Here is a 15090-nt window from a genome sequence, read left to right as displayed (position 1 = left end):
CTTGTGAACCACCCTGAGTCTTACGGGAGAAGGGCGGTATATAAGTCTGTCTGTCTGTCTGTCTAAATAAATATATATATATCAGCGATTGCATGACCTCTGTAGATGCTATACCCCCCCCCAAATAAATAAATAAATAAATATTTTTAAAAATCTTGCTCTTAGAAGTGGACAGAATCGGTTTACTTGAACATTTATTATGAACCAGAGCCAATTGCAACAGCTTGGCACCCTCAGTAACTGAATTCAAAGGCTTCGTTACACTAAAGGTCTACTTCTGGCTTTCTTTTTCTTTTATTTTGGGAAGTGTCATTTAAATTGTAAAAGTCCTTTCAACTCCGACAGTATTACAGGAAAAAGGGGAGACAGAGCACCCACGAGGATGACCTGCAAACCAGTCAGAAATCAAGGGAGAGATTTTGATTTATATTCACCTTTGGTTTAGTTGACAACACAGTATTTGTGGAAAGACAAAACTAAAGCGTCCATGCGTAAAGTTCTTTGGAAGGAGATATAAAATGGCATTCGTTGACTTGAGTGCACCCCGGGGCAGAAAGGTGGGATATTTCACAATGTTGCCAAGAGGTGTTTTGCTAGAGTCAAGCATAGGTCTTGTAGGACAGGGGTCTTCAAACTTGGCCCTTTTATGATTTGTGGACTTCAACTCCCAGAATTCCTCAGCCAGGCACGCTGGCTGAGCAATTCTGGGAGTTGAAGTCCACAAGTCATAAAAGGGCCAAGTCTGAAGACCCCTGTTGTAGGAGATGACCAGGCTGAGCCCGGGGGAGGAGCCAAGTGTATCATCAGTTTGGAATCACTCCACTCCCACAAGAAATCGAAGTCCAGACCCCCTTGAATTCCATTGACTGTTATCAGGCGCCAATTTGCTTTGACCGTCAGTAGGTCAGATTCTTGTGTATGGGTAGCATGTACTAGCAGTCCTCGACGTAAGACCATAACGGAGGCCAAAATTCCGATTGTTAAGCGAGACATTGGCTGAGTGAGTTTTGTGCCATTTTACGACCTTTCTTGCCACAGTTCTTAAGTGAATCACTGCAGCTGTTAAGTGCATCTGGCCTCCCCATTGACTTTGCCTGTCAGAGAGTAGCAAAAGACGATCTCGTGACCTGGGGACATTGCAAATATGAGTCGTCTGAATTTTGATCCCGTGGGCCAGGGGGAGGCTGCAGAGGTCATAAGTGTGCAAAAGGGTCACTTTTTCCAGTGACTTCAAATGGTCACTAAGTGAAGGGTTGTAAGTTGAGGACTACTAGTAAATAAACCTGAAGTACTTAAAACTCCGGTTCCTAGTTGCTTGTGCCTGACAGGCCTTCTACTTGAGCATTCTCTTTTTTTTTTCAGAAGGGACCGGCCAGATGCCCCTCGGAGTTGACTCCACAGGGCGCAAAGGGAAATACTTGCTGCCCCGCGATGCCCTCCTCCCACCCACATCACCCCTTTGGGCGGGAGATCCTCTTTAACTATCATGGCAGGCAGCCGCCCGCCTGTCTCTCCCATCTCACCTCCTCCTTGGCAGGGACCGTCTCCTTCTTGCTCTCTTCAATGGCCATCTGGAGGCGTAGGTCGTCCCCGCGCCGGATCCGCTCTTCCTGCAAGAGGGTTGTGAAAAGGACAGAGGCATGAACAGAGGCAGTAGAAAATGAGAAGTAGTTACTCACCTTTGGCACAGAGAGAGCAAGAGCCAGAATACAGACGGAGCAGCAGCTTGGCCAGGGACCAGATCAGGTTTGAAGCATCTGCTACTGTTGTTTCTGTACTGCGTGAAAAGTTATCTTCAGAAAAAAAACATCCAAGAGAGAGAGAGAGAGAGAGAAGTGAGCGAGACCCTATCCCAGGGGTAGGCAACCTCGGCTCTTTTATGACTCGTGGACTTCAACTCCCAGAATTCCTATGCTGACTCAGGAATTCTGGGAGTTGAAGTCCACGAGTCATAAAAGAGCCGAGGTTGCCTACCCCTGCCCTATCCTAACCTTCCAACTAGCTGCTGCCAAATAATGGGAATCCTGAATTTTGACTGTTTTGGTCAGCGGTTCATGAAAGTGGAGTCCAAGCGGAAGCATCTTCTAGTCACTGCGACTCCCCCAGGCTCAAAACTTACATGACCTTCAAGGTGCCCAGCAATCTCAGCGTTAACGTTCCTGGATTTTTACTGGCTGAATTTCTGGTACTTGCATCTTTTCATCTACTGGGTGAATCCAGTAAAATCCAGAGATAGCACAGATATTTTTTTTAAAAAAAGTCTTCTTTTTCTTGCCTTTCCACCTCACCTTCAGCTAAGGTGAGAAAAGAAATCCGAAAAGACATCCCACTCTTTGTTCCAAATTGTGGCCTTCCTTTCCAACCGAGGGTCTGATCCCTCTTTCTCATCAGCAACTCATAAGTACATTTTCCTCCGGGATATTGTCTCCAAGCTTCTGGAGACATTCATGGAATACCTTAGTAGGCCTGAGGTTAAAAGTCATAGCCCAGTCAAGCTTAGGATACCTGGATTGACCGGTTTTATTAACCAGCTTCTCACCGGGAGAAACTTGGAAACTGGCCAACTGAAGAATGGACAATTAACCAGGGAGTGGATAATTCAGGAAGACTAAAGTTGAAAACGGAGAGATTGTAGCCATCGCCCTGCTTTGGATGGGGGCTTGGAGAGACCGAGAATGCCACGTTAGTTAGAAAAGTGTGAGGGGGGTCAAGACTAGCTCCGAGAAAGTGGTTTAGTTGATTATTTCAGGAAGAACTGAGTGGGGTGTCATGACAGCAGTCTAACCTTGTCGTGCTCCTCTTTGCTCAAGCTAAGGGCTAGCTGAAGCTGTAGGTCTTCGTCGGCCACTGCAGGGGGCTGGGAGGGAAGAAACACAACATAAGAGGCATGGAATGGAGTTTGACACATGGAGAGGTAGGAGGAGAAGACAGACAGACGGAGGGTATCTCCAGTTCTCAAAGCCATTTCCACACTGGGTTGCAAAAGCCCAATCGAAGGAACTAGCCCAGGGGTCTGCAGCCTTGACCACTTTAAGACTCATGGACTTCAGCTCCCAGAATTCCTCAGTCAGCTATGCTGAAGTCCACAAGTCTTAAAAGTTGTCAAGGTTGCAGACCCCTGAACTAGCCCATCACCTCCCAGATTTTGAACTGCCCAATAATACTGCTAAGCTTGTAAGCCGCCCTGAGTCTTCGGAGAAGGGCGGGATATAAATGGAATTAAAAAATATATATTCAGTTTCCGAGAAAATATTTGTACCTCTCAATTGAACTGTGGGGTCCTGGATGCTCTCCAAGCTTTTCTTGCAGGTGTTTTATTGCCCAGTTAGATAATATTATCAGTGCAAAACCCCATTATCTAGCCTTGATAATGTTACCTAGCTGGGTAATGAAATGTCTGCAAGAAAACTACCAAGTTCGCATCCAGTACTCCCATTTCCCTCAAAACTGGCCAAACCAGTTAGTTCTAGGTATACTTGCGAAGTCTGACTTTCTCTTCCTGGCTACAATTAAGCAGTTCTCACAAAAAAATTTCAAAAGCGCTCCAAGCCCTAAGTAGCGTTCTAGTAAGCAAAAACTGCATCGTGATATATGTCGAGAAATATGTCCGCACAGGTCCAAGAATCAGCAAGGTAGCCTCACTTTCCCACCCTTTTAATAATCACTTTAGGTGTGGGGGGGTCACCCTTCCCAATCAGGTGTGTGATGGACGTCCGCTTCCATGAATGGTGGGAACTGAAGTCCAAGCCCTCTTAGAGCGCCACCAGGCAGAGAAGGCTGAAACTGGGTAGTCAAATGAACAAAATAGGGCATAAAGAAACCAGGCTGCTATGGTACTCATTTATCAGCTCTCCCTCCCTACACTCTTCCAGCACAGTGGAGTGAGGGCCACAGCCTGACGGTACCTGGAAAGTGGATGCCTTCTCTGTGGGAGAAGAAAGACATATTTTTACGCTAATGTCCACGTCTGTGAAGCATCAGCCTGGCAGAAACTGGATGTAGGCAAGTGAGCTGTCAATAGAGAGTCGGAGAGAAGATGTTGGATGTGCAGCAGGTGTAGAATATTCTGTCTATCCCAGGGGTAGGCAACCTCGGCTCTTTTATGACTGGTGGACTTCAACTCCCAGAATTCCTGAGCCAGCCATGCTGAGGAGAAAGGGAGAGGTTTCCAAGCTGAGCCATGCTGGCTCAGGAATTCTGGGAGTTGAAGTCCACGAGTCATAAAAGAGCCGAGGTTGCCTACCCCTGGTCTATCCTGTATAAAAGCCAGGCTCTGGAGAAGGGAAAAAGCAACTTCCGCTAACGCTACGGAGAAACATCTCTTTCTACCTCAGCTTTCCAACTTCCGGATCGAATCATCTCAAGCCCTCCCAAAAAAAGTAATTACTTTTCTCCCCCTCCCCCATTCAAAAAAAAGTAATTACTTTTTCATACTTGAACGTAACAGGGGTGTCAAGAAGAAGAAAAACAGTCCATAGCACGTCTAGACTTTTTTTTGGGGGGGGGGGAAGGAATCCTGTTACCTAGACATCTTTCCTTAATACAAACAGAATAAAAATAAAATAAAATCTAGCGCGGTGGCGCAGATCTTAGTTGATATCTCTGTTAAGGTAATTTATTTGCTTCCCGTTTTAGAACAACAGGGTGGAGGAGGAGGAGGAAATGCGGCATGGAGGGGTGGTCAAGGGGAGGGGAAAGAAGGTGCCAAGAATAAACGAGGAGCTGAAAATAAAAGAGGACCAAGTGGGATGGGGTCATTGTGGGGGGAGGGGAGGGAAGACAGGGGATCAAATCCGTCTGGAAGGAGCCAAAGGAACAGGAAGGAGCTGACGAGAGAGCACTGGGAAGAAGTCTCAAAGGTGATTTTTTTTTCTTCAAAAGGCAACTGGACCGTTTTTGTTCCTCTCCCCTCCCCTTGGGGAAAAAGAAGAAGAAAAAGTTTCACTTCTCATCCAAGACGCTTCATCAGTTCAGGGGGAAAAACAACAATCCAGTTGCCTTTTGAAGAAAGAAAAAAAAAACCACCAAAGCACCTTTTGAGACAATTATGACTTGGAAGATTGAGAATCACTGGGAAGGAGTTTGACGCCTGGAGAGTCACGTTGGAAGTGTAGGAGCAGCCGCTCAGCTCAGTGATGGAAACGAACAGTGGTTGGATAGCAGCAGATCTAAGGAGAATTAATTATCCCGAAAAAGAGTTTGGGGCTTCGCTTCACCTAGGCAGAGTGAGTGAGCACATCTTTTTTTTTTTCCAAGAGCGGTCCATTCGGTGGAGGAAGCAGGCTTCTTAGGAGAGTGAGGGGACATGAAAACTACAACAGAGGAAAGGTAAATAAAAGAGCATCGTTAAGGGTGCAAGCCAGGGGTGTCCAACCTTGGCAATTTTAAGACTTGTGGACTTCAACTCCCAGAATCCCCCAGCCAAGTACGGGAATCGGCGCAACTGATCCACAACGTGAAGCTGTACAATGCGTTCCCTAGCCATGGCTGCCTTCTTGAGTCGGAGCCAAAAGTCCAGGGGGGGGGAACTCCCAAACTGTCCACGGGATCTGTCTTGGGCAGTGCAATCCCATCCGGAACAAGAGATGGAAAGTCCCCAGAACAAGGAGATCCTAAAACCCAAAAAAGTCACTTGGGTCTTACTAGGGTTGAGCCAAAGCCTCTTGCTCTCCATCAAGTCTCCCACAGCCTCCCGACATCAACAGGACCTCCACAGCATCACTCAGAAGGACCAGGGTGGAGATATATAGCTGGGCATCATCTCTACACTGACGATATGCCTCATTCCCAAATAAAGGGATGACCTCACCCAGTGGCTTCATGCAGACAGTAAACGGGAGAGGAGAAAGCATTGAACCCCATGCAGTGGGAGCCATAGACTGGGCCTCTCCACCCCTATCCTTGTAAACTGGAACCAGCCCTGGAGGAAGAAGGAAAGTCAGATCACCACCGTATTGCCCACCCCACCGCTCGAAGCTGGTTTTACTTCCAATGGCACTGGACGATTTGTGGACAGCAGTTCAACCTTTAGGTCAGGGGTAGGCAACCTCGGCTCTTTTATGACTCATGGACTTCAACTCCCAGAATTATGCTGGCTCAGGAATTCTGGGAGTTGAAGTCCATGAGTCATAAAAGAGCCGAGGTTGCCTACCCCTGCTTCTAGGTTGACCAGATGCATCACAAAATACTTAAATTAAAGCTCGGCTGTGCTCAAAAGAATCCCTGTCAAAAATTCAGCTTCCTGGCCCTCTTAAGGGCTCCCCAATCAAGGTATCTTAAAACAGGGATCATATTCTAAGAGGAGCAACAGCTGAAGGAACTGACAGCATCAGCCCCATTCCACAACTCTCTGTCTCCTGCAGGCATAATTGTTAAACCAGATCCATGACTCTCAACAGCCTCAAGTGTCCCTCAGTCTGTTCTGCACATTTCACTAAGCTATAACATGAGAGCTACAGTCCAACACATCTGGAAGACATCAGATGAGGGAAAGCTGCCCTAATAAAGCAGCCTCTTTTTTTTTTTAATTTCTTCCTCAAATCTGATTCCCTCTGGCCTTTTGCGATCTACCCGCAACTAACAGTCCGAGGCCACTTGATCATCAATGTTCCGAGATGATGAACTTTTAAACCAAAGCATCTGTCAGAAGCCGAGTTGAAAAAGGCTCCCTAAAGGATTATGATTTTTCCCCTCTTTTTGATTGATTAGTGACACAACACATTCTACTGCTGCTTTTATTTGGACCCACGTCTGTTCGCACCATTCTTTTCGGTCCCGTTATCATTTAATCAGGCACTGGGCACTTACCCACAAACCCTCTTTTAGCCCCTTCAGCATCAGGTGGTGGCAGCTTCAACTCAAATCGTTTGATCTGAAGGCAATTTCAGATCAATTTTCCAAATGAATCTGACTTGAAAATTTCAACGCCTAAATCAGGAGTAGGAAACCTCGGCTCTTTTATGACTCAGGAATTCTGGGAGTTGAAGTCCATGAGTCATAAAGAGCCGAGGTTGCCTACCCCTGGCCTAAATCAATCTGATTATTCCAGCCGAATCGAGGCTGATTAAAGTAGCCTTTTTAAAAAATAAAATAAAATAATAAAATAAAATAAAATAAAATAATAAAATAAAATAATAAAATAAAATAATAAAATAAAATAATAAAATAATAAAATAAAATAATAAAATAAAATAAATAAAATAAAATAAATAAAATAACATAAAATAAAAATAACATTCATTTACAAGCAACCTTTTTAAAACTTTTACACTATTAAACCCAGGGACTTTCTCACTAGCATCTTTTTAAGCTGGGCCAGGAGCCTATTTGAATTATAAAAAAAAACAACAAAACTGGACAACAAATGCACAGAACTGAAAGTCATTAATAATTAATAATTGCTGATAAAACAGCAGCACAACACAGTTGGAAACCACGTTGAAGATCGGGCAACTTTTTTTCAAATTACGGCAGCAAGGAGTGAAAGTTACTGCCCAGTCCCCAACGCTACGGCCATTCCGGTCCCCCTCGGGTTATGTGATCAAAATTCAGGGGCTTTGCAGCCCACCCGTCCCCATCTCTGCCCTTTTGGCCATCCTGCCTTCCACCAGCTCTTGCCACTCTGGGTTTTGTTGGCCTTGGGCTCCATTTGCCCTGCCAGCCTGCATTCCTCTCACCTTGCCAGCTCTGCTGCTCCCAGCTGGCCTTCCCCATCTTCTTCTACCCACTGTTGACAAGGCGCGCCTGGCCTGGCCCTTCACGATGCAGCTGCTGGCCGCACTCGGCTGTCTTCCAAAGGCCGGCAATGCAGCCTTGTCCAAATCTCAGCTGGGTTTCTTACCAGGTGGTGGACTGCAGGGTGGCCAACATGGCAAGACAGGCCGGAGGTGGGCAGGTGGGGGGAGGCAAAGAGAAGGCAGTCCCTTCGGTTACTGAGGCTCGGGGCTAGGCGAGGCCAAGCCAGGAATGCCTTGGATTGGGGTGAATCCTTGCCTAACAACCATTAGGGATTCTATGAACAACTGTTCAGATTCTCACTGCTGAACAATGAGGTCACACAATGTTGCACTTTAGGACTGTTGGCTTAAGTGACAGAAGTTTAGATCCCAATTACTGTTGTAACAGTAATTGCCACTGAGCAACCATCCAAAGGAGGTGAGTCATTGGGGTTTACCATTCATAAAACGTTTTTGTCATCAAAGATGGTGTGTGTGTGTGTGTGTGTGTGCAGAGAAACACTGGGAGGGGGGGGGAAAGAGCTTTGAAAACGATCCCAGGTGCCTAAGCACAGTGGTCCCCAATCTTTCCAGCTTCGGAGACTTGGGGAGGGGGAGAGAGGAAATGGTTCCGGGAGAGCAGCAGGCGCATGCGAGGACAGCCCCATTTGCTCGCGCGAAGCTCCATTCGTGCCAGCGGCAGGCCCTTTGCACAAATGGAGCTGCACGCGGGCACCCACCTGCCGCTTGCGGGGCCCGGTTCTGAACTGGCCGTGGTCCAGTACCGGGCTGCATGTGGGAGATGGAGACTCCTGCCTAAACAGAGAGGTTAGGAAAGGCAATCCTTCAGGTACCAGACCTTAAGAGGCTATGAAGTCTTTGCACAGAGCCTGAGGCAGCCCAACTGCCTTGCACAAGGGGAGCTCTCTTAGAGCAGACCTGTCAAACTCACAACGTCAGGCAACGTTATCGGAGCTTTTTCGCCATTGCCGGCAATGGGGTGGGCGTGGCTTCCCGATGACACATCCGGCCCGTGGGCCGGCAGTTTGACGCCCCTGTCTTAGAGCCTCTGATGCCACTCAGGTGGGATTACAATTGCAATTAGAAAAGTACAAACTGGGATCAGGTGATGCTTTGGGATTAGATCTAATGCGAAGTCCATGACATCACTCCCAAGTGTGGAGGGAAAAAAAAAAAAGGAAACAAAATTTGAAAGCCTGCACTCTTTATTTCTGATTCTCCTCATGGCCTACAGCACGGATGTCAAACTTGATCACACCCCGTGACCTATCGCGATGCTTTTGGCCTTTGCGGAGCAGGGGTAGGTGTGGCCTGGGCGTGATGCATCCGGCCTGCGGGCCGCCAGTTTGACACGCCTGACCTACAAGCATTATGTTCCTCAACCTCAGCAACTTGTAAATGTGTGGACTTCAACTCCCAGAATCCCCCAGCCAACAATCTGGCTGTGGAATTCTGGGAATGGAAACCCAGACATCTTCACGTTTGATGAAGTTGAGGATATTGGGTTAGAATAACCTATGCAAGTCTACAGTTGCAGCAACCTGCTAGTCGTTGAGGTGGGGAGAGGAAACTTCTGGAGATGTTTTTTTCCTACAAAGAAATAGGAGAATGGTCCCAAATCAAAATAGTATTCCTGATCTAATAAAGTTTTACCTTCTTCTACGTGACAGTTCTTAAGCTTCAACAGATTCAAACGAGAACCTGCACAACAAATAACAGCCCCTCCATTGAAATATAATTTTATATCCCATCAGACAATGATCATTTGCCTGTTCTTTGCCCCACCTCCATTCATCCAAAGAGTCTCCAGTGATAGATTTACCTTGGCGCTTACCTGCTCCGCTTCCTCTTTACTCATGGCCAGCGCCAACTGTAGCTGCAGTTCTTCTTCCCCACTGCTTTGGGGCCATGCTTGCTCTGCTTCTACTGGGGCATTTGCCAAAGACGACGAAGCAGAAGAAGCTAAAAAAGGGGAACAGGAGACAGGAGACCGTTGACCCAGAATGCAGATCTTTTCCGTCTCAGGTGACGGACCAAAGCAATCTGTAAGTGTGATGTTGCAGGTAGGCAGAAAGGAGATGACAATCGATATTTCTCCTGAACAACTGCAAATAATACACAGCCTCTCGCACCACCCTCATTTGTGGTTGCCTTTATGACAGAACCTGATCCAATTTTATGGCAAATCTGTGCACACTGCGGTAACTTTCACGCTGTACCGCATTTGTGTTTACAACTTGTTCGTTATGCTTCTCCTACGGTTGCAGAACCTCAGGTGCAGGTTAGCAAGATGATCCAACACTTAAAAATCACCTAAAATTGACAAACACTAATCGAAACAAGTGAAGGAGTAAAAAGTAATTACAGCAATGGTTAAAAGCCTGACCACACTTCAAGACTAAGCAAATCCCAGTATGTGTGCTACAGCGTGTCTCCATTTCATAAATTCTGAATTCCATCTGGATCCAGTGAAAACAAAATCCTGCATTTCCAAGCTTGAAGCTTCCTGTCCCGAGAGAGCACTGGACAGACTTAAAGACTCTGCTTCACATTTTTGTTCAGCCATCAAGCTTCCTACGAAGAGTCATATTTTCTGGATTATCTATCTCGGGCTTTCTGGAATGACAAAGTAGGGGCAAAGCTTTTTTCCCCCCGTTTAGTTTAGCCACTATAAAAGAAAACCATAAAAACATTAAACTAAATGGACAGTCCAAACTAAAATAATCTTACAGACAAAAAAATAATAATAATCAAAGAAGGCAAGGATCCTAGACAAGTAATGATACATCAACCGCAGTCTTGGGACCAAAGCCAGGTTTTCTGGAGCTTTCTGGAACCCCAGGAGAGAGGGCGCCATCCTTATCTCTGGCAGGATGCTGTTCCAGAGGGGGAGAAGGCACACTTCCTTGGTGTCACAAGATGACAATATTTAATGGAAGGAGCGCGCCCACTCTGCCAGAATGCATTTTGTGGGCAGAAACGATTGGAAAAATGAATGAATGAAGCTTTACTATCAAAGTATAACACGTGTACAGTGAGATTGGCTGAGCCTCCCTTCATGCCCCCCCCCCCCACACACAACTCACAGTGGCAGTCACTCAAGATATTCAGGTGCTGTAACGTAACAGGGCTTTTATAGGTAATACCCAGTACCTTGAATTGTACTAAACATGTTTCCCCCCAAAATAAGACCGGGTCTTATGTTAATTTTTGCTCCAAAAGATGCAATAGGGCTTATTTTCCGGTTAGCGCTTGTGTTGTTAGTTACGAAGTCGTGTCCGACCCATCGCGATCCCATGGACAACGTTCCTCCGGGCCTCCCTGTCCTCTACCATCTTCTGGAGTCCATTTAAGCTCACGCCTACTGCTTCAGTGACTCCATCCAGCCACCTCATTCTCTGTCGTCCCCTTCTTCTCTTGCCCTCAACCTTTCCCAGCATTAGGCTCTTCTCCAGTGAGGCCAAAGTATTTGACTTTCAACTTCAGGATTTGGCCTTCTAAAGAGCAGTCAGGGTTGATCTCCTCTAGGACTGACTGGTTTGATCGCCTTGCAGTCCAAGGGACCCGCAGGAGTCTGCTCCAGCACCATTGTTCAAAGGCCTTAATTCTTTGGCACTCAGCCTTTCTTATGGTCCAACTTTCACTGCCATACATTGCAACTGGGAAGACCATAGCCTTGACTATATGCACTTTTGTTGACAGGGTGATGTCTCTGCTTTTTAGTGTGCTGTCTAGATTTGCCATGGCTTTCCTCCCCAGGAGCAAGCGTCTTTTAATTTCTTGGCTGCAGTCCCCGTCTGTGGTGATCTTGGAGCCCAGGAAAATAAAATCTGTCACTATCTTCATTTCTTCCCCCTCTATTTGCCAGGAATTGAGAGGGCCAGATGCCATGATCTTGGTTTTCTTAATCTTGGTTTTCTTGGTTAGAGCTTATGTTCAGGGAAATACGACACTAAATACGTCCGTCTGGCTGACGATCTTAACTGGGGGTTATTTTGGGGGTGGAGCTTATATTACGTGTGTCCTGAGAAATCATGCTAGGCCCTAGGGCTTATTTTCCAGTTGGGTCTTATTTTGTTGGAAACACGGTAGAAACCAACTGGCAGCCAATGCAGTTCACATAGGAGGGGTAACAAATGGGGCACACAGAAAGGCCCCTATTGCTGTTTCTGCTGCTGGATTTTGAATCAGGTGTAGCTTCCAGAGAGTCTTCAAGGGTAGCCCCACGTACAGGCAATCTTCATCTTATGACTGTTCAGAGTTATGAAACAGGTGATTTACGGCCCATAAAACACCTCTGACCATCATAAATGGTTATGCCGGCACCTCCCTCTGCGGTCACATGACCACACGTCGGGCAGGTCAGCTTTACAATTCGTTGCAGCATTCCACAATCATACGACTATAGTTTGCAATGAATTTTTGCCAGTTTTGGCAAACAATACCAATTCATATGAATGGCTTTGCTAAACGGCCACCATGAAAAGGGCCAGTCAAGTACTGTTGGTCGTGTGCGTGCCTTGACATACGACTGCAAGGACGTAAGCTTGTAATCCCAGGCTCAACTGCAGTTATAAGTTAAAGACCTGAGCACAATGCCATAATCCAGGGGTCTTCAAATGCGATCCGTTTAGGTCTTGTGGACTTCAACTCCCAGCATGCCTGGCTGAGGAATTCTGGGAGTTGAAGTCCACAAGTCATAAAAGGGCCAAGTTTGAAGACCCCTGCTATAATCCAATCATGAGGTGCCCAGGACATGAATAATTGTCTTGAAGGGCCTCAAGGTGAGTGAGAAAACTCAAACTTTCAAATTATGTGTAGTCAGAAGATTATTTGCTTGATGGAAATTATTTTGTCAGCCAAAAATTGGGTTTCTTAAATCAAGTGATGTGATTTGACAAAATCTACATGGCACATTGAGAACAGAGTTGGCATCTCTCCCAGATGGGTTCCTTCAAAAGGAAATGAGATAATTATTTCTAAACTTTAGTTTGTTGCATTTTTAAAGCACTATTTCAAAGACTCAGTGCTGATCAACAGCCTGAAAAGGTCCACTAATTAACCCTACTTGCACACAGAAAGCCAATCGGCGCTACAATTATTTTAATAAAAAATAGGGAAAGATGTAATAGAAGAGGAAAGCTGGAACTTATGTAGATTTTTACATGTATTGCCTCTCCTGAAATTACAGGCAGTCCTCGACTTACAACCACAATTGAGCCCCGCATTTATGTTGCTAAGCAAGGCAGTCGTTAAGTGAGTTTTACCCCACTTTTTATTTTTTAAAAAATATATTTTATTGATTTTTTTAACATAACCAGCTTAATATTTGGTAAACAGCCATGTTGTCTGGGTTTATATATTTAAAAAACAATCCATAACAATTAGTTTCTATAATTCCATAGTCCACATAGAAGCTTTGCTTGATTTTCTCTTCTTCCAATAATACTCTTTTGCCAACCTTGAATTAATACAATTCTTATTATTTTATTTTTATTTTATTTTATTTTAATTCCATTTATATCCCGCCCTTCTCCGAAGACTCAGGGCGGCTTACAAGCTTAGCAGTAGCCTTCATTCTATGTATATGCCTGCTTATTAGGGCTTTCACACACACACACCCAAGCGGCATTATTACAAAGTCAGCTTAATTGCCCCCAACAATCTGGGTCCTCATTTTACCTACCTCGGAAGGATGGAAGGCTGAGTCAACCTTGAGCCTGGTGGGATGCGAACCTGCACTAATTGCAGGCAGCTGGTGTTACTTAAGGAGGCATTAGCCCACTGCTCCACCAAGGCTATTTTGATAAATAACAACTAAATATAGACATTTTTTCTAATATTTCTGCAAATAATAATGACAATCAATGTAAAGCTTCTTTTCTAACTGATCACCCCTCATCATAGATCCTGTTTACAAAATTCTTATTTAAATTTGTTTTCTCCGCAATATTCAAAACATTCTTACTGGTTGAGATTTTCTCAAAGTTAATTACACTTAAGTAGTTAAGTCATTTTCCTCATACGGGCCATCCCAACACTTTTACATTTCTCATGTCTTTTTTAAAAACAACAACAACACCACTTTTTAATGACCTTTCTTGCCAAAGTTGTAAAATTAAACGCTGCAGATTTTAAGTTAGTAACACGGTTGTTAAGTGAATCTGGCTTCCCCATTGATCCTGCTTGCCAAAAGGTCGCAAAAGGAGATCACATGACCCAAGAAAACTGCAACCGTCATAAATATGAGTCACTGAATTTTGATCACGTGACCAAGGGGACACTGTAACAAACGTAGGTGTCAAAAATGGTCCTAAGTCACTTTTTTCAGTCCCATTGTAACTTCGGTCACTAAATGAACTGTTGTAAGTTGAGGACTACCTATATCCAGAATACTTTTTTTAAAAAACAACAACAACTGACTAGTCCAGGGGTAGGCAACCTCGGCTCTTTTATGACTCATGGACTTCAACTCCCAGAATTCCTGAGTCAGCTGACTCAGGAATTCTGGGAGTTGAAGTCCATGAGTCATAAAAGAGCCGAGGTTGCCTACCCCTGGACTAGTCTAATTGACTTTAAAGCAGTGAATGGAGTTCCATAGTGCAAGGCCAAAGAAAGGTAAGGCACGTTATAAAGTTATTTCTCCATAAAGCCACACACAAAGGCTCACTTTTTTTTGCAAAACTGGCTAAAAGCCCAGCTTACATTATGAACCAAACGCAAAGCAGAGAGTTATCAATAGGATCTTGATCAGAACGAAGCTCGGGAGGGTCAAACATTAAGTCCGAAATAGTTTTAATTATTTCAGTAAGGTAAAAAAAAATGTACTCCTATCTGCCCCTACTTCTATAATATACTATTAGAGAAGCAAACATCCAAGTTACATTGGCTCTTACCCAATGTAACTTGTCCAAATCTCTGATTTAAGCAACTTTTGGTGACCTGGAGCTATACTTAAAAGATCTTCTGGTAGGGGGCAAGAACTATGGCAGATGGGAGAACGGTGCTGGGTGGGCCGAGGTGTGTTTTCACTTTGTTCACAGGTGTTTTATTTTTATTTTTCCCCATTTAGGACAAAGGCGGGAGATTTTTTTTTCTCTATATGGCACATACTCCAGAATAGCGGTGGCTATTTTTCTGCCTACCAAAAAGCAAATCAATTGATACAAAGGCTATAAAAAGGGCTGTGATGTGCAGCATGCAACTCACGGGCTGGAGACAGCCCGTTGTGGCTCAATCCCCATTGCGGCTTGTCTTCTAAACCTCCAAGTCAACTGTTACTGGAAACAGTAAAAAAATACTACGGCTCCACTGATGCTTCTGTCTTACATACTCGGAAGGGGACAACTTGCTG

At 45.1% G+C, this 15090-nt stretch overlaps 1 protein-coding gene across 3 annotated transcripts in view; it reads right to left on the bottom strand.

The window, feature by feature from the left end:
• Positions 1-15090, bottom strand: part of LOC308675954 (epsin-1-like) — a 50765-nt gene that overhangs the window by 17964 nt on the left and 17711 nt on the right. Inside the window, exons 4-6 of one of the 3 annotated variants that reach the window (XM_081341635.1) lie at positions 9559-9698; positions 2786-2857; positions 1524-1610 (exon numbers count right to left, since the gene is read on the bottom strand). In XM_081341635.1, the coding sequence (XP_081197761.1) occupies positions 1524-1610; positions 2786-2857; positions 9559-9698 (299 nt within the window). The remainder of the gene's footprint in view (positions 1-1523; positions 1611-2785; positions 2858-9558; positions 9699-15090) is intronic. The other 2 variants (XM_081341633.1, XM_081341634.1) reach the window with 2 other exon arrangements.

This window comes from Vipera berus (genome assembly GCF_964194415.1).
Source record: "Vipera berus genome assembly, chromosome: W".
NCBI classification, from domain to species: Eukaryota; Metazoa; Chordata; class Lepidosauria; order Squamata; family Viperidae; genus Vipera; species Vipera berus.
Note: the sequence above shows the minus strand (reverse complement) of the source record. Positions and strands in the feature narration are given on the sequence as shown.